The 22316-nt window shown below is 30.1% G+C and overlaps 4 protein-coding genes across 5 annotated transcripts; 3 read left to right on the top strand and 1 right to left on the bottom strand.

Annotated features, from left to right (window-relative positions):
* Positions 1-10487: 10487 nt before the first annotated feature.
* Positions 10488-15263, bottom strand: LOC105766081 (uncharacterized). 2 transcript variants are annotated; one of them, XM_012585408.2, is made up of 3 exons: positions 15115-15263; positions 11339-11585; positions 10488-11249 (listed from the first exon to the last, which is right to left on the bottom strand). In XM_012585408.2, exons 2-3 carry the CDS (start codon positions 11522-11524, stop codon positions 10857-10859), a joined length of 579 nt encoding a protein of 192 aa, XP_012440862.1. In that variant the 5' UTR covers positions 11525-11585; positions 15115-15263; the 3' UTR covers positions 10488-10856. The 2 variants fall into 2 exon arrangements, with proteins under 2 accessions (XP_012440862.1, XP_012440861.1); XM_012585407.2 differs by having other exon boundaries at positions 11339-11679; positions 15115-15260.
* LOC105766082 (ABC transporter C family member 8) lies at positions 12754-14413 on the top strand. Its single transcript, XM_052630378.1, is given in 5 exon segments — positions 12754-13065; positions 13171-13510; positions 13588-13673; positions 13771-14343; positions 14345-14413. Coding segments are annotated over 5 exon segments (1380 nt in total).
* LOC128041069 (uncharacterized) lies at positions 14725-15359 on the top strand. Its single transcript, XM_052630379.1, has 2 exons — positions 14725-14870; positions 15037-15359. The coding sequence occupies exons 1-2, from the start codon at positions 14831-14833 to the stop codon at positions 15357-15359; spliced, it is 363 nt and encodes a 120-aa protein (XP_052486339.1). The 5' UTR covers positions 14725-14830.
* Positions 15360-15887: 528 nt separating this feature from the next.
* LOC105766083 (uncharacterized) lies at positions 15888-18651 on the top strand. The gene is made up of 3 exons (XM_012585410.2): positions 15888-16086; positions 17458-17528; positions 17995-18651. The coding sequence occupies exons 1-3, from the start codon at positions 15943-15945 to the stop codon at positions 18539-18541; spliced, it is 762 nt and encodes a 253-aa protein (XP_012440864.1). The 5' UTR covers positions 15888-15942; the 3' UTR covers positions 18542-18651.
* The last annotated feature ends 3665 nt before the right edge of the window (positions 18652-22316 follow it).

The following is a 22316-nucleotide window of genomic DNA, read 5'->3' on the forward strand; positions in this document are numbered from 1 at the left end:
GAATTGAGTCAATAGTTTATGTCTAACTTTTTAGGAAAAATATTGCATTTACTACCTCCATACTTGATCTACCAACTCAAGCTCTTTGAAACATTCTAAGAGTGAAAATAATTTAAGAATGCAGCCATATTCTAAGGTTTTTTTTGGTTTCTTCTGCTTTGGCGAAGAATATCATGCAAAACATTTTCTATGGGACATCTCTTGAAGCATATGTTTTCTTAGATAATCTTGTTTGGTTACAAATTATTATTTGCTATACTTTTTTGATAGAGTCTATTCTAAATAATGGTTATTTTTGAAGAACAAATGTTCTAAATAGTAGTTATTATAGCATAATTGTTCTTTGAGAATAACTTTTCTAAATAAAATTGTTTTGAACAATAATTATTTTAAATAAAAGTCATTCTCGAATGATAACTATTCTATACAACAGCCATTCTCAACAAGAGAACATGTATCAATAAAACAAAAAGAAGGCGTTGAAATGAGATTAGTTACATCCATATTGGATTCTCCAAAATCTTGTTCAACTTAATTGTATTGGTTGATCACAATATTAGATTCAAACTCTAAAGTCGGATATTATAAAAATTATTAAATAAAATAAGAGAACAATTTTTGGAAACCTTCTTTTTTTCATTTGAAAAGCTTAATTTCTAGAAGAACAACAACTAACGGTGCTGGCAGGCTACATCAATATATTCTCTAACACTGCATACAACTAGTGGCATAATATGGAGATGTAGTCGTTTATGAGAACTACTTACACCTTTGATAAAAATTAAATGCATAATTAATTTTTCCTTTCAATTTTATATAAAATATCATTTTAACCTTTTATTTAATTCTTTTAATCTTTAAACTTACATTTTTGTCAAATCACTCAAAAATAGAAGGAAAAATTAACGTTTGTTAACTTTACTGACATGTCATACACATGGATTGCCACATGTATGCCACGTTAACAATTAATTAATCTTTTAAAATATATTAAAATTTTAATTTTTTTAAATAATTTTAATTTTAAAATAATTTTTGAATTTTTGAATTTTTAAAATTTAAAAATAATTAATTGTCTACGTGGCAATCCACGTTTATGCCACGCCAAAGAAATTTAATAAATGTTGATTTCTTTTCTTTTATTTTTGGGACGATTTGATAAAAAAATATAAGTTCAAAAGTTAAAAGAAGTAAAAATTAAATAGAAAGTTAAAATAATTTTTTCTATAAAGTATGCCAAAATTAAATCAACCATTGAGATTTATTATTTTGTAAATAAATATTGTTTTAACTAAAAAATGTCTTTTATTTATATTTCTTGTTCTTTTATAACATTATCTTTCAACCTCTCCTTATTTCATTCTTTGATTTATATATATATATATATATATATCCAAATAACTGTTTTTATTTTCATAACTTATTTTAATGAGAGTTTTCATATCTGGTTTTGATGAGAGTTAAAGAAAGGTGGAGTTTTAAATTCTACAAGTAGGGTTCGAGTTATAGTAAAATATTAAAAAATAAATATTTTAAAAAAAGAGACACATCAAAAATTTTTAAAGTTGAATGTGGAATGAAAAAAAGTATACTATAGCATACCCAATGCTAATAAATTATTTATTTATTGTTTTGTCCATTATTAATGGAGTTTTTTAACTTTACAAGTTGGGGTGAGCATTCGATCGAATTGAATCGAATCAAAAATTTTCGAGTTAATCGAGTTTTCGAATCTCATTTTATCATCCTAACTTTATTTGAAGTTTTCTCGAATCGAGTTGAGTGAGATGGAATTCGAATCGAATCGAATCGAATATATTTGTTCGAGTTAAATTTTAAAAAATAATTTTGGGTCATTGTAACCATTGTCACCCATCGTAATAAAATTTGTCCACCTTAATCAAATTTTTTATTAACTTTCATCACTTCATAATTTATTTATTATTTTTTTATATACTGGTTAGCTTATTTGCTTGCTTAGTTGTTTCAATTATCTTCAGATTCTTGTCACACTATGTATTTTAGAATTAAAAATATATTAAATGTAAAATATGATTTTTAATAAAAGTTATTTTAAAAATAAAATGTGAAATTGATACCAATATAAAATTTTAACACAAATATTTTATGACATAATTAATAATTCAATTTTAATATAAATATTCAATATGACTAAACAATTCAATAATATAAATAATATAAAATGTGAAATTTAATTTAATAATATAAATAGTAGATATAAATAAAATTATTACTATTTATGTTTAGTGATTTTTTTTGGATATTTTGATTTTTTATTTGGGAGTAAAGGGTGAGAAGTAAAAGTTTAGGGGAAAAATAAAAAGTTTTGGGGAATAAAAGTTTGAGGGAAAGTAAATAGAGGGAGTAAAATTTTGGAGGGAAAATATTTAAAAAAAAAATTGGAGGGGGGAGGGGATAGATGGGAGGTGAGATGGGAAGGGAATAAAAGTTTTAGGGGAAAAGTGGGAGGGAGTAAAAATTTTGGGGGAAAATAAAATGTTTTGAGGGTTTTGGGGAGTAAAATTTTGAGAAAAAATAAATGGGAGAGTAAAATTTTGGTGGGAAATTTTGGGTAGATTGGGGGGTTGGGAGGGGAGAGGAGTAAAAGTTTTGGGGGGAAAGTGGGAATGAGTAAAAGTTTTGAGGGAAAAGTAAAAAGGTTTGGGAGTTTTGGGTAAAAATGTAAAATATTATAGTTTGATATTCGAATTATTCGAATTATTCGAGTTATTCGAATTCGAAAACTCAACTTGATTTTAACTCGAAATTCGAAAAAAAAATTCGAATTTCGAGTTGATTCGAATAATTCGATTAACTCGAATAACTCGATTCGTTTAACTCGAAATTCGAATTTTTTTCGATTTTTTCGAGTCGAATCGAGTTTTACTCACCCCTATTTACAAGTAGGGTTATTTTAATTTTTAACTTTTTTTAATATTCTCTGAAAACACATCACAGAGCATTAAATGGTATAAAATTTTAAAAATTAGAAATAAAAACAATTGCATTTAACTTTTATATTAAAATAATAAAAAGTTCAAACCCATTTTTCTCTTTATGGGTACTTATTTAGGTAGTCTTTACAATTACAAGTAATTTTCATCTTCAGGTTTTGCTCATTAATTGTCGACTTGTTTTCTAATAAAAACATTTTAGATTTGAGATTAGTCATTGTTGAAGGTGTAAGAAAATTATACTAAGTTATAATTTTAAAAATGGAATTTAAAATTAAAAATAACATTTTAATTTTAATCGTAGATTTAATTTTGATCTAAGGCTTCAAAAAGAATAAAATAAAATTCATAAGCTTTATACTAGTGCAAGTAAATCTCTCCCTTATCTAAAAGTGTTTGTGAGTTGGGGTTCGCTTTGGACTTGGTTTTAGGGCCAGTTCTTCATCACTTTTGAAAAGTGCTGTGGAGAAGTGCTTTTGAGAAGTGCTTTTGGGAAATTTGAGTGTTTAGTATTGTTGTCAAAAAGTGTTTTTGAAGAATAAAATGTTCATTTTAGACATGATATTATAAAGTAACAAATATGTATTTAAATAATGTTCAAATTAGTTAATATTATGATATTTTAGTAAAAATATTAAAAAAATAATTTATTATAACTTATTGTTAATATTTTAATATATAATATTAATTTTAAATATTTTTAGTAATTAATATTAATTATTTATTAAATTTAATTAGAATATATAAACTATATTTAAATATTTAAATATAATAATTAAAATTTTTAATTAGATATTGACACAATTGTATCATTTTAAAATTATTTTTATTTTTAATTAATGCTTTTAACACATTTGTATTATTTTATTTTAAAATGTATTTGAATATATAACTCATATTAGATATTAACCTAACATAAAAACATAAACCTAACAAATTAAAATATTACATATATTTGGATTAAAGTTTTAGGCTTAGTTTGGATGGGCGTGTGTTTAGCTCGGTGAGGTTAAAAAGCAATGGTGGCGGTGAGATTAATTCTTGTAGCGGTGAGATTGGGTCTCAGATGGCGGTGAGATTAGAAACAATGGTGGAGTGTGCGTTTGGATTCAAACGCAATTTATGTGATGAGGTGAAAATAGAAAATGACTTTTAAGGACATTAAATTAAAATGATATATAATAGAAGTTTTAAAATTATTTGACAATTACAAAATTAATAAATGATTAAAAATTATTACATTTATATTTATTTTCAATAATAAATAATTAAAAATGAATTATTACAATTACATAAATATGCTTTTGCTGGTTTTTACTAATTCCTAGCACATAAGTTGCTGAACAACTCAGTTTAACAAGAAGGTTTAACAGTGTTACTCAATTGGACTAATCCCGTTATCTATGTTTGTATGAAATTTTGCCTACATACCAAATCCTTTAAAATGTTTTACTAATTTGAACAATATTATAAGACATTGGGGTGATAAAATTAACTTAAACTTTAAGTTTGATTTAGTTTAACATTGGAGTTATAATATAAGATTAAAGACGTCAAAATATGACTTTATAACATTAGCAATTGTTAAATCCTGTTTAACCTACAATCAATCAAAACATTATTTCAACAGAAATTGGATAAAATATTTTTAAAATGTAACATTCATATTTTCAAAATATTTTTATACTTTTCATTTCATTCTTACCATTTATATAATAAATCAAATTTAAATATATAATTTCTGCTTCATTTATATTGAAACCCAAGGCATACACTTCAAATTTAGATCCATGTTTCCAACATCACACTAGTGTATTTGTCCAATAGATTGGAATTTTCATCAGAAGAGAAAATGCAAAATGATTCACATTTGAGCTAAAGATGAAGCAATGCAATGATGAATGAAAAATGATTCATTTCTTAATTTCAGAGGAAATCCAATAGAAACCACATGTTCAATTCTTCATCAACATATCTGATTCATTTCTTATTGTTCATGGTTCAAAAACCATCAAAAGCTTGAACGAGTCAATTATATCATTCATCATCCAACTACTGTTGCATCTGGATTAATACAAGCATGCTGATTAACTGAAAAAGAAAAACCAAACAAATAAACAAAATGTGGACAACAACCCTTATTAATGTCGGAAACCCCAAAATTGCAACCCCTTTTAACTTCAAGTGTCTCAGATGGGACTGGTGCACCATTAAATTCAGCCATAAGTGCTCAGAGGCCTGTTCACATGCCAGAAACATTTTTAAAATCGGTAATATCAGCTTCGTAACAACATAAGTATAAGATACAATCTCACTGAGATTACTGGTGCAAGGAATTATATATGGATTACAGATTAATATAACATGTAAGCCTTTTCCAACTATTGGAAGGTCAGCTATACAGACCATATAGCAATACTATCCTTTGAGACTGAATTATCGGTAAAGCTAAGAAAAAGTGAGGTCCTTTCTTGTAGGTTCAAATATGAATCTAACTTGAAACAAAACAAACATACAAAACAATTCAAGAAATCAGGTGATAAAAAAATAATGCTTTTAAATATCTTGAACCCTCGTACTTATAATTTATAACCAGATTTGAAGAATGGAAGGAATTTCTAGAATGTATCCATGCCCTTATAGTATATGGATGGTATAAAATCCAAGATATATACAAGCACCCTCCACCCGAAGATAGTAGAAATGCTCCACTGCAGTTTACTGTGCATTGCAAATAGAGAGAGAGCAACTTTATAGATCCAATCTCTATGGAATACAAATAACAAGAACATGCAGGAGGATCCAACCTTTTCTGCTAACACCAGAAGTTCAGAAATGAAACTTGGCCTTAGAAATATATTCAATGGAATAAAGTAAGAAACTCCAAATGCTAATAATATCATATAAAACAAGCAAATAACATGATCAAATCAAATATAAAAAAGGACTAGAGAGCTACTTAAGTTAAACTGGCACTTAAAAACGTTGCAGCTCTACTATACGTCCAAGAAACACCCTTCATGTGGTATATATTACAACCATGCATATACGAACATGGCAGCTTACTGATCTTTCAGCATTATTATCAAGAGTGATATATGTTCTGTTATGAATAGAATGAAATTGGAGAAGGAAGAAAACATTTACCCATTAAAACTTTGTTACCTTCTCTTCCAAACCAATGACTTTAGAAGCCAATATATTAGCACGTTCATCAGCTGCATTACATTCCAGTCGTGCATTTGCATATTCCATTTTAAAAGACTCGAGCTCTGCCTGCAATACCAAACACCAGACATAGCAAGAATAAAAAAAAGGTATACGCTGAAATAAAATGTTGTTGACATTTTAAAAAGCATTTGTAACAAGCTCCCTAACAATTTGAACATCACCAGACAAAGAACACAAGAGAATAAAATGCAGATCAGCATACATACAGCATAGCATTTTAAAATACAGCATAAAACTGAATTCATCCTGTGCACCATCCTTTGCAACAAAAGAAAACCATTCAAAACAAAGACTTATTGATTGAATCCAGGAAAAAATAGACAAGCTCCACATTTAATCCTATAGTTAACATCTCCATTAATCTCTCCTATCTTTCTTATTTATACTGCCCCTAGGTACTTAGAACAACTCTTGACAATCAAATTGCTTCTTCAAATAAATGTACACAGCTATAGACTCGATTTTCAATCTATACTCAATTGCAGTTATATATTGCAAAAAAGAAAGACACTAGAAGATGCAACTAATATTGTACAACAATATTTGTTCACAAAAATTTAGATTTGAATCAATCAAAGTGTGATGAAGCTATAGTATACAAACAAATGAATATTTGGTTTCCAAGCATTTAAAAAACTTGTCATACAAAAAAAGCATACTTGTGTGTTAATCCAAATCAAGGGAAAAAAACCGGCAAGAATCAAGCCTCTTCTTTCTTTCTCAAGGTTGCTGTAAAATAATAGGTATAATGAAAAAACAGCTAAGAACAGGATTTAAGAGTAATCAAAGAGTTTGATGAGATTCAATAAGCAATGTATTTAGCATAATCTGAACAGCAGCTTCATAGATAGCTCCATCATAATGCATAACAAATTGACTAGATCCTACGCCAAGGTGCATAACAAATTGTTCACAACAAAGTTGTTCTCAAAAAGTGCTCATGCAAAAAACAATATTTTTCGAAACTTCTATTAATTTGACAGTTAGCTACACCCTCAAAATTTTTAGCCTTCGTACCGAGCCAAAAATAACATTATTTCTATTTCCTTCTTTACAAAACATATGATTAGCTTTGGTTTCAAGTTCCATGAAAGATGCAGCCCATAATCTAGAAAGAGCAATGTCATTGAACCAAAACATTGCAACATAATAGGAAAGAAATCGTAGATTCATTCCAAGTTCTTATTTGAACCATGTCTAAGCAAACAACACAAGCATAATATGGCAACCATAGATGCAACTTTAGATTTAACTTTTTTTACCCATATATTCCAATCTTTTAACATACTATTTTAAGAGTTGTAACTCAAGATGGAGAAATTTTCATTGTCATCACAGAAGTTTCATCAGGAAACAGAGAGATTAAAGTCTTTTTTACCATATGTGTACATACCATCGCATTCCCCTACAATTCCACAATCAAGTATTGTCGGCGTTGAGTTTTGAGCCATCTAGAGTGTACTTCTGCATGAGGTGGCTCAATTCAGCATCAAACTCCTTTTCAAGCTCAACTTCTTCCTGCCAATGCCTCTCTCTCATGCCAACCATCTTCTTTTCATGTGCTTTGATCTGCTTATCCCTCTCTGCCACAAAAGCCTGCATCTCTTCATCCTAGAACTTTATGAATTTTGCAATTTCATCCGCCCTACAAATAATTTTTTGAAAAGATATGAAACGAAAAATACACGAATATCTCATAACTTCAACAGGTAAACAGAAAAGAGATATCTAGCATCATTTCATCTTATGAGATTAAACCATCTGTTTTTATGTGAAACGGTCATATACTGTAAGATTACCAGTATCAATCAAATTACACAAGGAAATTCACAGAAGTATCAAAATTATGTACCTGCGCCTGTATTCCTCTGCATTTGAAGGATTGGGGTTAGACTGCTTAACCTTCTCACGCTCTTGCTGTTGCAGCTTCTCAAAACTCTCTTCCTTCTCATCCCTCGCTTCATGGATAAATTTGATTCGTTCCTTGAAGAATTGCTCTTGGAAATCCATCTGGAAAGGGTAAAAGAAGAAACACAGTTAACATGAAGCAGAAAAAGAATTACTATTCTATCAAGTAGAAAATTCCTAGGGAGGACAATCGCATGCTTTTCTTTGTCTACTTCCAAGTTAATGACTGAAGATCCAACAAAAACAGCATAATTCATCTTCTAATTCATTAAAACAGCATAATCCACAATTCCACAATTCCAAGTTAATGACTGAAAACCCAATAGATAATCTGTAATCTTCATCGGCTACTACACTTTCTCTCAATTTGATGACAATCAGCATAATTCATTAAAATAAAATATTAGAAATCAAAGAACGACCATCGCCTTAAGCCAAGAGCCAGCGAAGAATTCATGGTAGATTTGCATGAGAAAGAGAGAAAGAAAGGAAACAAAACAAAATATGCTGAGAAGAGAAGATGAAGAACGGAAGAAGATATGGGTAAAAGAGGAAAAGAAAAAGCAACTGAAGTTGCTAAATTTTTCCTGGAGCAAAAGGGTCCAGTCTAGAATTAAGCCTCCAGTGAGGTGAAATGCATTTTAAACGTACTGAACAATGCTTTCCAAACAGCCTTGCGTTTACTAACATTTCAGTTGCAATTTTTTTTAGCTATCCAAAGGAGGCATTAAAAAGGGATAATATTTATATATCAAATATAAATACTAAAAATTTTACAGTAGCATTTACAATTTAAAGTGAATTCATTAAACTAAAAGCTATAGCATCTCTTGTTAATTCCATTTCAAAACCACTTGAATTGTTTGATTCACCGTCATTATCACTATCATCATCGTCGTCGTTATCATCATCATTTTCTCGACCATGCGCATTTTCTGAATCAATATTATTCTCATATGGCCAATTAATATCTTCGTATTCCATAAAATCTGCATCATTTCGGCTGACATGTTTTCGGATAAAATTGTGTATCGTCATTGTAGCAACAACGATCATCGTTTGCTTTTCAAAACTAAAACTTGGCATATCCCTTAAAATGACCCATTTTTTTCAAAACACCAAAAGTTTGTTCAATCACACTACGTAATGATAAATGTGAATGATTGAATATCTCTTCTTTACCAGATATCGGTCTACCTCTATGGAAGTCAGGTAAATGATATCGCTGACCTCTATATGGTCCAAGATAACCTTTTATTTGAGGATATCCAGAATCAACAAGATAATATTTTCCTACAAGTCATAATACAACAAACAATTAATTCAAGAATTTTTTAATAAAAATTATCAATTAAAGAATTTATACTTTATTATTTGAAAAATCACATATAAATAAAATATCTAACCATTTGGAGGGTGCGGAAATTTGTATTTTGGATCTCGAATTGCATTAAGAAATATTCTAGTGTCATGTGCCGATCCTTCCCATACAGCCATGACAAATGTGAAACACATATTAAAATCACATACTGCCATAACATTTTGAGTCGGGATATCTTTTCTTCCAATATAAGGAATTTGTTCATTTGGTGGAAGAATAGCCGCAATGTGAGTACCATCAATTGCACCTATGCAATCCTGAACAAATAATCATATTAATCTCGTGCATATTTTTAGTCGACCAAATATATTAAAATATAATGATATAAAATTAAATTTTAACCTTAAAATGCAACATATATCTAGAATCATTACGTATTTGTTCGGGTATTGAGCTAAAAAAAGGATCTTCGGGTGCAATTAGATCAGTGGCCATCCTTGAAACTTTCTCAAGCACAACTGCAAAGTGTCGACTTATTGTTGATCCAGACCTTTGAAATCTTTCTCGACACTGGGAAACTTTTGCACCAGCGCCCAAGATGTATAAAAAAATTCCCAACATTTCAGTAGAAGATATGTTTCTTGAAGTTTGCAAGTTGTATCTTGTCTCCAAAACTCTCAGCAAACTTGTGAATACCATTTTAGACATCCTAAAATTAATCATACAACGTGATTCGTGACCGTCAAGGATCTCTCGGATCCATGTCTCACTTGACTGTGTTGAATCCATGCATGGTTGCCTCAATATATACTTCTCATAATATAATTGCACGGAAGAAGATGCAACAACAAATAATCGGTTAAAACATTCCATGCGTTGTAAAATCTCTTTCTTTTCCCTTTCATCGTCACTTTCATCACCGCTATAATCCTCAACTATACTCATCACCTGTGAATAAATTTTATATCCAAAATCACATATAAACAACTATTGATAAAACTAATTTAGTAAAAAATAAGTAGAATATAAATTCAATATCTAAAGACCAAACATAAACAACTTTTAATAAAACTAGATTACACATAAATAAGTAGAACATAAATTCAATATCCAAAAACCAAACATAAATAACTGTTGATAAAACTAGTTTAGCATTGTTGTTTAGTCACATAATAGATATTTTTGAACCCTAAAAGATCAGAAAATTTTCAACTATCCTCCATTTTTGTCTTAAGCCACAAAGCTCTAATCTTGGGGTTAATTGATAAAAACATAATCCGCTTGTCCTTATTGAGTAATAATCTAAGTGCGAAAAAGTATAGCGGACTAGCTTCTGGAACTTCTTCCGACATGCTGTCAAGCATTTTGACTGCTTGTGGAATACCAAATGGATCCATAACAGGAGTCAAACTAGATGTGGCTTAACTCATACTGTCAGCTGCATTGCATAATTTTTCTATTTGACTTGACAATCTTGCAGCCCCTTCAATTTGCTTTGAGGATTTCTTTCTTCCAGTTTTAAAATGTGAACTCATCTCAGGGTTTTTTCTTTTTTGACTGTTTCCATCAATTTGAACATCATTTGAAATGTGAACATCATTTAAAATGTGAACATCATTTCTCATATTTTCTTCTTCATTCTCTTCAGGTATTTTGTTGTTAACATCCTCAAAAAAATCACTAGGGAGTGTACCAGAAGAAGATGCCCATGCTTTATCACCTGTTGCAACTATCCCCATGAACATTTGGTCCAACTTCCCTTCGAATTCAGGATCACTGCCCAATGTTCTAAATTTTTTAGCTTCAGGCACAGCCTACATATAAAATGATAGTTTAATAACAGTAATTATCAATAACATCATAAATAAGAAAAAAATAAAAATATTTAGAATTATTAATGTACCTGGAGCCTACTCTCCCACCATTCATCCGATGCATCAACGGTTCTTTTTATAGGATTCCACCCTAAACCAGTATCTTCGCCTTTAAGTTTCTTCCAAGCTTTCCATTCTTTTTTTAGGGCATCCCACCTATTTTTAAGTTGGCTTTGTGGAAAACCCTTGCCCGTTTCTTTCTCAAAGCTGGTCATTATTTTCAACCATCCCCATCTCTTGTGAAATGTGTACCAGGCCTATTGCCTTTCAGTATCTCTTTAATACAAATATCACAAAATATTTCTGTCAATCTCTTATCCCACATTGCTTTTACTTTTTCATCACTAACTTCAACCGCCGAAGTACTCATCTATTGTGTATACGAACAGATTCGTTTTAGCCAGTAAAGCAATCAAGAAAATCAAATGTGACATAAGTATATATTTTTACATGTGTATCAAAATTTTAACTATATACATGAAAAAATAACAGTAATAATGATAATAATGAAGTAATCCAAGAAATTGATTAACATGGTAAAATGATATAACTTAAATAATATTTTTTACATCTAATTTTACCATTTGAATCAAAATTATATATTTTTTAATAAATATATTGGGCTATCATTTAATCAAAATTACATGCCATCTTCAAATGTAATCACCACCGTTTGATTGTTCATTTGTATGAACAAATCTTATCCCACGGTTAAAAAAATTCTTATGATGCCAATGTGCGTACAGTGACCAAAATAGTTCATATATTTTATTTCTTAATATAATTTTCATGTCTTTCCTCTCACAAGCTCAACCAAAAACACCAAGGAAAAAAAAGGGTATGTTTTCTTATTTTTTATTTTTATTTGATGATCCAAAATGAAGCCTTTCTTTCAGCGTTTTTCTTCTCAAAGGGTCTCTTCTTCACTATTAATCTCATTATCTCTCGCTCTTTTCACTCTCCTCATACATTTTGCCAAATTGAAATTTATTTAAGGAAAGTGAGAAAGGAACCAAAAAGTAATCTTCAAATCAGAATAAGAGGAAAAAAAATTTCCCCAGATCTTTTTATTCTTTTTGTTGTTTAAACTGCGTTTGTCTTTCACTTGATAATCTTTCTCTTGTATCTTCCCCAACCTTTTTCTGCTAATGTTTTGGATTGTTTATTACTTAGCTTCAGGATGGAGAAGTTTTAGATTCAAGATTAATGAAATTGTTGTAGACTGCGATTTGTAACTTTATGCTCCGTTTGCTTGGAAATCGCAGAATAAGATAATTTAAATTTATAGCTATGATGAGATTGATCTCTGTTTTGAGTTTAATTGGAGCTATATTTATGAATTTGTAACCTAAGGGGAAGGAAACTGAGGAATGAAAGGGGAAGGAAATCGTAGAATAAGATAATGTTTTGTATCATTTATTGTAGATTTGCAATTCCTAATTTTATGATCCGTTTGTTTTCTTGCAAATCGTTTATACAAGTCAAAGTTTCTTTTGACAGAATCAACACTTTTCTTCTTGATGATGAACTCAGGAATGATGAAGTAAGGAGATTTCCCCTGCAGAATTATGATAAAAGTGTGACAGTAGAAGCAGGAAATTTCAGTTGGGTTCCTGAAATTGCAATTCCAACACTTAGAAATGTGGAGTTGGAAATAAAAAGAGGGCAGAAGATAGCTGTTTGTAGACCGGTCGGGGCTGGAAAATCCTCAATCTTGTATGCAATGCTGGGAGAGATGCCGAAACTTTCAGGAACGGTGAGTTGCAAAACAAGTATTCCTACATACACATGCATTAAGCATTAAGCATTATGTCTTCTTGTCACTGATTATAGTTCTTTTTTCCCCTAATGCTTGTTTTAGGTTAGCGTGTTTGGATCCATTTCCTATGTTTCTCAAGTTTCATGGATCCAGAGTGGGACAATTCGTGACAACATACTCTATGGAAAGCCGATGGATGCAGACAAATATGACAAGGCCATTAACGCTTGTGCTCTGGATAAAGATATCAATAGTTTTGATCATGGTGATATTACAGAAATAGGTCAAAGAGGGATTAACATGAGTGGAGGGCAGAAGCAAAGGATTCAACTCGCTCGAGCGGTCTATAATGAAGCCGACATCTATCTTTTTGATGACCCTTTCAGTGCTGTTGATGCACATACAGCTTTTGTTTTCTTCAATGTGAAAAAGCTTCATTTCAGTATAGAACTCTAGTGTATAATACTATTATTTATTTTCTTTGCAGTATGATAAAAGTTAGCTTTTTATGATTGCAAGATTGTGTTATAACTGTTCTAGCAAAGAAAACTGTTGTCCTGGTAACTCATCAAGTGGAGTTTCTCTCAGAAGTTGATAGAATTTTGGTAAACACGAAGTTTGAATTTATGTTCATAATTTATTTATCCATCCATGTGTTTTTCTGGTTCGTCAGAAGGATAATTTCTCCCTTTTTTTCCTTAGGTTATGGATGGTGGACAAATTACCCAATTAGGAAGCTATGAAGAGCTATTGATGGCTGGGACAACATTTGAGCAGCTTGTGAATGCTCATAGAGATTCCATAACAGCATTAGGTTCTTTGAATGGTCAAGGTGAAGGAGAATCAAGAGGGATAGCTCCCGTGATGTTTAACGAATGTTCTCCAACTAAACAGAACAGTGAAGGGGAGATCTCGGTGAAGGGTCCGCCTGGAGTAAAATTAACACAAGATGAAGAAGTGGAGATCGGTGATGTTGGATGGAAGCCATTCATGGATTATGTTTCTATCTCAAAAGGATCCGTTTATCTATCTTTAAGCATTTTAACTCAACTTACCTTTGTTGTTCTTCAGGCCACTTCGATCTATTGGCTGGCATTTGCCATTCAAATTCCTAACATGACCAACAGCATGTTGATAGGAGTTTACACCGGAGTTGCCACCCTTAGTGCAGTTTTTGTGTTTTTTAGATCCCATTCTGCTGCTCATGTAGGATTAAAAGCTTCTAAAGCCTTCCAATCTGGTCTTACCAATGCCATTTTCAAAGCTCCAATGCTTTCTTTTTTATTCTACTCTTGTTGGCAGGATTCTAACCTCTAGTAAGATCAAATTTACCAATAAGCAATGAGTTTTTTTCTTTTTTTTTTTCTTCTAAGATAAAATTCGAAGCCATGATGAGATTTGATTTGACTTTAATTGGAGATATACTTAATGAATTTGTAACCTAGAGGGAAGGGAACTAAGGAAATGGAATGGAATCAACATTGTAAAATGCATCTTCCAGAGAAATGTTGCATGTGGATTGATGAATAGTGAAGATGATGAAATGTAGAATGTAGTTGAATTGTGTTTTGTTATAACAGAGGTTTAATACTGAATTTTAAGTAAAAGTGCACGCGTAGAGATGAGGTTTTGTTTCCTTTGCGAAGGTTTGTGCTTTACCACCTTGATTGGTTTGTTGTTATACAGGAACTCAAAGATTGCATTAAGGGATTGCTGTATTTGGTGGGAGTGGTAGAACATCGAATCTGGGTTTTCAGAACTAATGGATACGGATAGAGAGAGACACAGAGCCAAAGAAACAGGTTTTCTATTTTAACTCAATGTTTTTAGTTTTTGTTAGGATGAATGCATGGATTACAACCCCCAAATAAATAAAGCATGCCAAAACAAAGAAAGGGTTAAAATTCGGTTTGGGTTTTGATTCCAGAAACCCTATGCTAACATCATTTGTTTTGTCCATTATCTTAGCAGCCAATACCATCTGTTTCATCATGCATAAAAGTTCAGGCAACAAAACTCATCCTATGAAAAAAAAGATAAACTCACCGGTGGTGGAGAAGAGGAACAAAGCACCAGTAGAGGAACAAAGAACCAGCACCAGCAGAGGAACAAATAACCAGCAGAGGAAGAAAGAACCAGCACCAGCAGAAGAACAAAGAACCAGCACCAGTAGAGGATCAAAGAAGCAGCAGATGAACAAAGAACCAGAGATGAGAGAAGAGATGAGAGCAAAGTACCAGTTTGTGTGTGTGGGTAAAAAAGTAAAACAGCAGCTTAGAAGTTTTGGCTGAAAAGCTATAAATTTTTGCTTTTTCATCTGCCCAAAACTGCTTCAAAGAAGTTGAAAATTTAACCCCAAATGAATTGTGTTCTTCTTTACTTTTTACCTAAAAATACTTTTGGGTGTAAAAGTACTTTTCTATCGAGTAGAAGAATTAACCCTTAGTTTATGTTTTTAATCCCGAGCTCATCTTATTTTATTGTTTAGAAATAATAAAATATATAAAAATAATTTTATATTAATATTTATATATTTTTATAATTAAATTTAAATAAAACATTTATTATTATTTTTTAACGGTGAAACTAGTCATTTGGACGGGTTGTATAGTGAGATTACTAGAATTGGATTCCTTCCTTAATCAGTGATGAAACTTTGAGTAACCTTAAGCGTGAGTAGGAGGCAAGCATCTATAAAATGGAGGAAGAATCATGCTTTACATCATATTCTAAGAAAATGAAAGTAGAGTAAAGCATTGAGATGACAACAAGGACATATTCATTATTTAATATTTGCTATAAAATCATACCCCATTTATTAAATTCAAGATCATAGTTTTGGTAGCTCATCATCCGGAAGCAAGCGGAGACATAATGAACAACAGCAACAACACACCGTTTTGGCCGACATGGCGCCCTGCAAATGCCTACCGAGGCTACCCTTCTTACCCCGCCAGCTATGATTCTAACACCATCCAACCCATTTTTCGTCACTCCTTTTCCTTCCAGCCCACCACTGTATGTATACTTTTCTTGCTTCTTTGGTTGTCGATATCGTATCAATTTCAGTCAGTACATATCTTTTCAAGTCTAAACTGATACCATGTTGTCTAATTTTCATTTCAATCAAAAGTTTAATATGTTTGAGATATATTTTTTTTTCTCAATAAGCAGTAAAAGTACAATGGAGATCGTTATATTAGGAATCAGATTATATTTCACTCTCTTTACTTAAAAATAGTTAAATTAGTCATTGTACATTAAAATCAAAGAGAAAATTAGTCATTCTGTTAAAAATTCTATCTATTTTTACTGTTAAAAACTAATCATTGTATATCATAATGAGGTACATATGGCACATCACTTGACACCATGTGTAACTGTTTAATTATTCTATTAGTTACGCTAGTTTTTAACGGTAGAAATGGATGAAATTTTAACAGAAAGGGCTAATTTGCTCTTTAATCTAATATATAAGACTATTTACTTATTTTTTGAGTAAAGGGGACAAAACACAACCTTACTCTCAATACAGGGTCTTCCATAGTACTTTTACCCTCAATACCCCTATACCGATTCATAAAAGATTTGGGTATTTTAACTAAATGTTAATTTCTTTTGGTTTTATATATTTTGTTTTATTGATTCATATATTGAGTTAGTGTCACACTTCAATCTAGTCTTAACTCAATTGAGCAATTACTAAATACCTCTTCTTTTACAAAATAATAAAGATTGCTTGGGGATACTTTTGTCATTTTAAATCATGTGAAATATTAAAAATGCATTTAATAGGATTTAAACTCGAAACACCATAATTTTCAATGTTTTTATCATTTCAACTTAAGCTTCATGTGATATTTAAGTCAATTTTTATGAATATATTTGTTAAATAATTTTTTACATGTATATTATGATCTAGTTATATTTAAAAGATTTAAATCTAAATAATAATTTTAAAATTTATATTTGCATAAAACTTAATTTAGTTATAATTGCTTGTATATGTCATATATATTTCATTATGGAATTAAAGTTTAGACTATAAATAAATAAAATGGATTATTGTCTTGTCCATCTTACTAGAATAAAAAACACTCTTCAAAAGGATTTAGGAAAATGTCATATATTTTAGGATGTAATGAAATAATAAAAAGAACACTTGTATTATTTTAAACCTTCTTGTAAAGACAAAATAGTTATAAAAATAATATATAAAAATATCAATAAATTTACAATGATACATTTAAACATATCCATATATACCAATAACAGGTAAGAGAAAAGAAATAAGAAATGAATAGGAAGATTTTCTGAAAACTGCTTCTCTTTTTTTGCTTGTTTATGAAGTAACTGATTTTTAGTTATTAATTCGTGGTGTACTTTCAGGACCCTGTTAGAGGTTCAAGGGATGATCCATGGCGACTGCTAGGCCCAGAATCACCCATTGGCTTTTCAGGGTAATTTACTTGAATTTCGATGAATTATTAATGGCTAAATTGTTAAAAGAGTCCTTGTACTAATTTAATTTTGTTAAATAAGATTTTATACTTTTATTCTACCTAAATAAGTTTTTTTTCTTTTGATTTATGTTTAATCTAGTCCTTAAATGTTATTTTATGTTAAGAGTTGTATGTTAAAAGCCTTTTTTTGGGGTAAAAGTTAAGGATCAAAGACTTATTTGGCTTATCTGATTTTTTGTAAGTGGAGAAAAGAAGAGTTTAATTTTGACGGTTAGAGGTAGCATCTGCATGCATTATCTAATTCATTAATTTTGATTTTTTATTGCTTTAAATTTTAAAAAAAGAATTTATATTTGATGCACTAATATTTATGCATTATCACTAAATTAAATAATCTTATATTATGACGGTGTATAGAATTAGTGCATCAAATATAAATGCTTAGAAGAACATTTTATTGTAGTTTCTCAGATTATCAACGTGCTACTACTCCAGTAGAAATTGCATGGGTAGACACATTTCCAGCAAGAGCGGTTAATCCGAGGTTTTCAGGGCCCCTTCCAAGGACCCCGACTCGACAAGAGAGTTTGAGATTGAACGAAGACGAGCAAAATGATGTTGTAGGAAAGCTGAAGAAAGAAATTTATAATCCAATCCCCAAGCAGATGACAAAGAGATTGAATTCGTACTATAGAGGTAAAAAACAGGGCAATGAGAAGAAAATGGAGATAGATGAAGATGGGAAAAGATGTGCAGTTTGCTTGGAAGATTTCGTGGCTAGAGAGCAAGTGATGGTCACTCCATGCGAGCATATGTTCCACGAGCATTGTATCCTCCCATGGGTGAAGAGTCACGGACAATGTCCTGTGTGCAGATTCGTGCTTAGCGAGCGGATTAAACGAACCAATAGCAATGTCCAGAATGTATCTGGAAATGACTTGTTTCAATGCGAGATGATGGCAATCATGAGAGCTATGGAGGAGGCTTTCTTACGGGGCAATTCCCTTTGATCTATATGTATGTCTTATGTGATTGGCATTATCTATAGAATTGCTGCTATTAGCTTTTCAACTTCATCTTTTTTTACTTCCAATTGAGTTGCTTCATTCTAGTTCCTATACATGATCACTTCCAATCAAAGTATGAATAGAGATGGCAACGCTGTGGGTGAGGCTGGTTGGTTTTTTGTTCTCACCAACCTCGACTCCATATAGTAGAATGTTTTTTGTTTTAAAATTCTGATCCACCCAACTTCAATATAATTTTACTTGTCCTGAACTCAATTTTGAAAATAAATGAAATGTCCGACTCCTACTTGACATGACCTCGATTCAACAATCAACACTAACAACTCAACTTTGTTTTTTAATCAAAATGAAGACAAAAACATACAAAAAGCATAAAAATACGTACATGCATAACCTAAATATTTGAGTAAGTTAAATATCACATATCAACTGAATCTCAACTTAATTAAAAAATTACTAAAACTCATTATTTTTACAAAGTAACAAAGATTATTACAAGAGTAGTTTTGCCTTTTTATATTTTTATACTGAAATTTACAAAATAAACACACATAAACTTAAGACATGATGGTTTTAATGTCTCAACTTTACCATTTTAATTAAAACTTCATTTTATTTTTATCAATTTTTATACATATATTTGTTATATAATTTTTCACTATGTTGTGATATAATTTAGTATATTTAAAATCTCTAACTGAGTTAATGTTATATGTCAACCAAACACTAACTTATTTAAAAAATATTTTTACAAAAGTTGCTTTTACATTTTTATACCTAAAACCTTACAAATTTTTTATATAAATTATATTTTTACTTAAAAAAAAATTAACCCACGTTATGATACCATGATCTAAATCCAAGAAGCTCTAAGAAGGATGGGTCGGAAATGGGAGAGGCAGTGATGGCAACAAGAAATTTAGAAGAGAGAGTTGAGTTTAAACCATAAGTAATATGTTTATTGTAATTGCATTTGTTTGGATTTATATTAACTTGTTATTTTATACTTTGATTAAAAAATCATTTAAATATCATCTAATTCATGATAATATATAAATTCAAATTATTTGTGGTGGATCCGATTGCTTCTCAAACAAAAAGCACAACATTAAAAAGAATATATGAAAGATGTGTTATTTCAAACAAATAAGATTTGATGTGGTTAACCAATAACTTTGCCAAAGTCATCATCATTTATCTCCCAAGCTTTAGGCTCCCAAATGTAACCCATACAATCACAGGGATTTTTTTTTTCTTTGAATAAGACATCTTCAAATTTTAATACACCCTGTACTTTAAGTAAGTTGTAGATTTAGTACTTGTATTTTAATTTATTCATTTTAAAATTTTAATCCCGACCAAATAGCAACTATTAAACTTCATTAAGTTCTATTATTTTCATGTCAGCTTGCTATTTCCACATATTACTTACAAAAAAACCTAGCTAATAATAGAAACTAAATTTTGGTCACCCAAGTGTTAAATTTCTAATGGCAGTTAATTGTACACACTCATTTTGGTCACCCAACTTTTAGGTTGCTTTCATTTTGGTCATCCAAAATTTTTTTAAAATATTGGTTGGGGTAAAAAAATTTAAGAATTTAAGTGAAAAAGCAATAGAAACTAAAATAATAAAAAATTGTGAAATTGTACTTGTTTATTTAATTGCCAAAATTCTATTTTTTAAGATATTGAAATTTTAAATTTTAAAACATCAAAATAAAATGAATAAATTGTTGAAATTTTTTATCCATTGATAGCGTCAATCGATTTGTTGCTATAATATTAAAATTAATTAATTTAATCTTCCTTTGAATTTTAAAATTTTATTTTCTATTTCGAGATGATCCTTAATGAAATCAACTCAAATAGCTCATATTTAATAATTGTTTACTGAAACTTAAAATTTTATTGATTATATAATCTTGAATCTTCCATTCTAAGTTAAATGTAAAGGAAAAGATACTTGTTAATTAATTGCTTGTTCTTTGTTTGGGTAAAGAAGTGATGAAAAAATTATGAATTTTGTTTGAAATGAAAGATAAAATTAATTAATTAAATTAATTGGAATATTTTTAGCTTAGCATAAAAGATTCAAGATCATATAATCAAAAGAAATTTGAGTTTCAGTAACAACTATTAAAACCAATAATTTTCATTGGTAATTTTGAAAGTAATTTCAAAACATCAAAAAAATTAAATAAATTATTGAAAATTTTTATCCATTGATAATGTCAATCGATTTATTACTATAATTTTGAATCTTAATATTTAAATATTTATATTTCAAAACCCAAATTTAGAATTTTCGCAATGAGATAAACAAGTACAAATTGACAAATTTTGTGTATTATTTTAGTTTCTATCACTTTTCACTTTAATCATTGATTTTTTTTAACCTGATCAATACTTAAAAAAATATTGTTGGGTAACCAAAATGATAGTGACCTAAAAGTTGAGTGACCAAAATGAAAGTGTAAACATGATGTGGCGTGTATAGTTAACCGTTGTTAGAGATTTAATAGTTAAGTGACTAAAATGAAAGTGCCCTAAAAGTTGAATGACCAACTAGGTAGTTTACCCAATTATCTATAACCCTTTAAATTTTTAAATGGAAAAATAATATAAACTCACTTTTTTTTACTATTGTATGAACTAAAATTCAATTGGAAAAAATAATTAAAACTAATATTGTAACCCATCCGCATTTAACTGGGAAAAAGAACCATGTGGCTGAAATAAATAACAAACCATTACAATAAGAAATATTTAAAATTTTTAATAATAAGAAGATTCATAATAAAATGAAATTGAAAAAAAGCTTGAAATTTTCTTTCACCTCTTAATTAAAAAATGTGAAAGTATTAGTTCTTGGACTTATTTCGATAGATACATTCAGAAAAAAAAAAAACTAACCTTAAACATTACATAATGAAAAAAATTTCAATCTAATATAATGTAGTAATAAAAACTTCCGGCATGTTCCTTTTTTTCTTGATTTTCGAGTTATCAAGATTTATTAAAATGGTTTGTCATTTGGCATGTTTGCTCTTTTTGCCGTTCTGGCATGTTTAGTTATCGCAATGTCTGCTTCTATTAGCAAGTAATTTTCTTTCTTTTTTTTTTTGGTTATTTAGTGGTTGTTTTAGTTTTCTGGTTCGATTTTATTGGGTTTTTTTTTCTGGTTTGATCCTATCATCTTTTGAGGATGGAAAGAGGGATGGCGAATTTGCGAATAGAAGACAGTGAAGAAGAGGCTTGGAGTGTTCATGGAGATGGAGAACCTTTAAACCAAAGGTACGAGTTCTATCTAGTGAGTTGTTTTCTAACAGCAAGTGTGATAAACTCTCAGGCAATGTGGAACACTATGGCTAATCTTTGGCACTCTTTGGGAGGCATTTTGATATTAGATTTGGGAGAAAAGTGTTTCCTATTCAAGTTTTATCATGAGTTGGACATAGGATGGGATTTAACATTGAGAGCTCCAGTTAGAAGAGCGAACATTGCCACTAATGTGTGGCTTCGGGAAGACGATAATGGAGATGTTTATGGAAAGAAAATTGGTGGGAAGAATAGGGGGAGTGATTGGAGGAATGAAAATCAAGATAAGATGTTTTCTGATTCGCGGGTCAAAATATATAGAGTGGAAATGGGAACATGCTACGATGAATTCTGTATCGGGATTGCCTCTATCTCCGAGAAAGAAAGATGTTGTGTAGGTCATTGTAGATCGTTTGACAAAATCTGCACATTTCAT

This window comes from Gossypium raimondii, chromosome 5 (assembly GCF_025698545.1).
Source record: "Gossypium raimondii isolate GPD5lz chromosome 5, ASM2569854v1, whole genome shotgun sequence".
NCBI lineage: Eukaryota > Viridiplantae > Streptophyta > Magnoliopsida > Malvales > Malvaceae > Gossypium > Gossypium raimondii.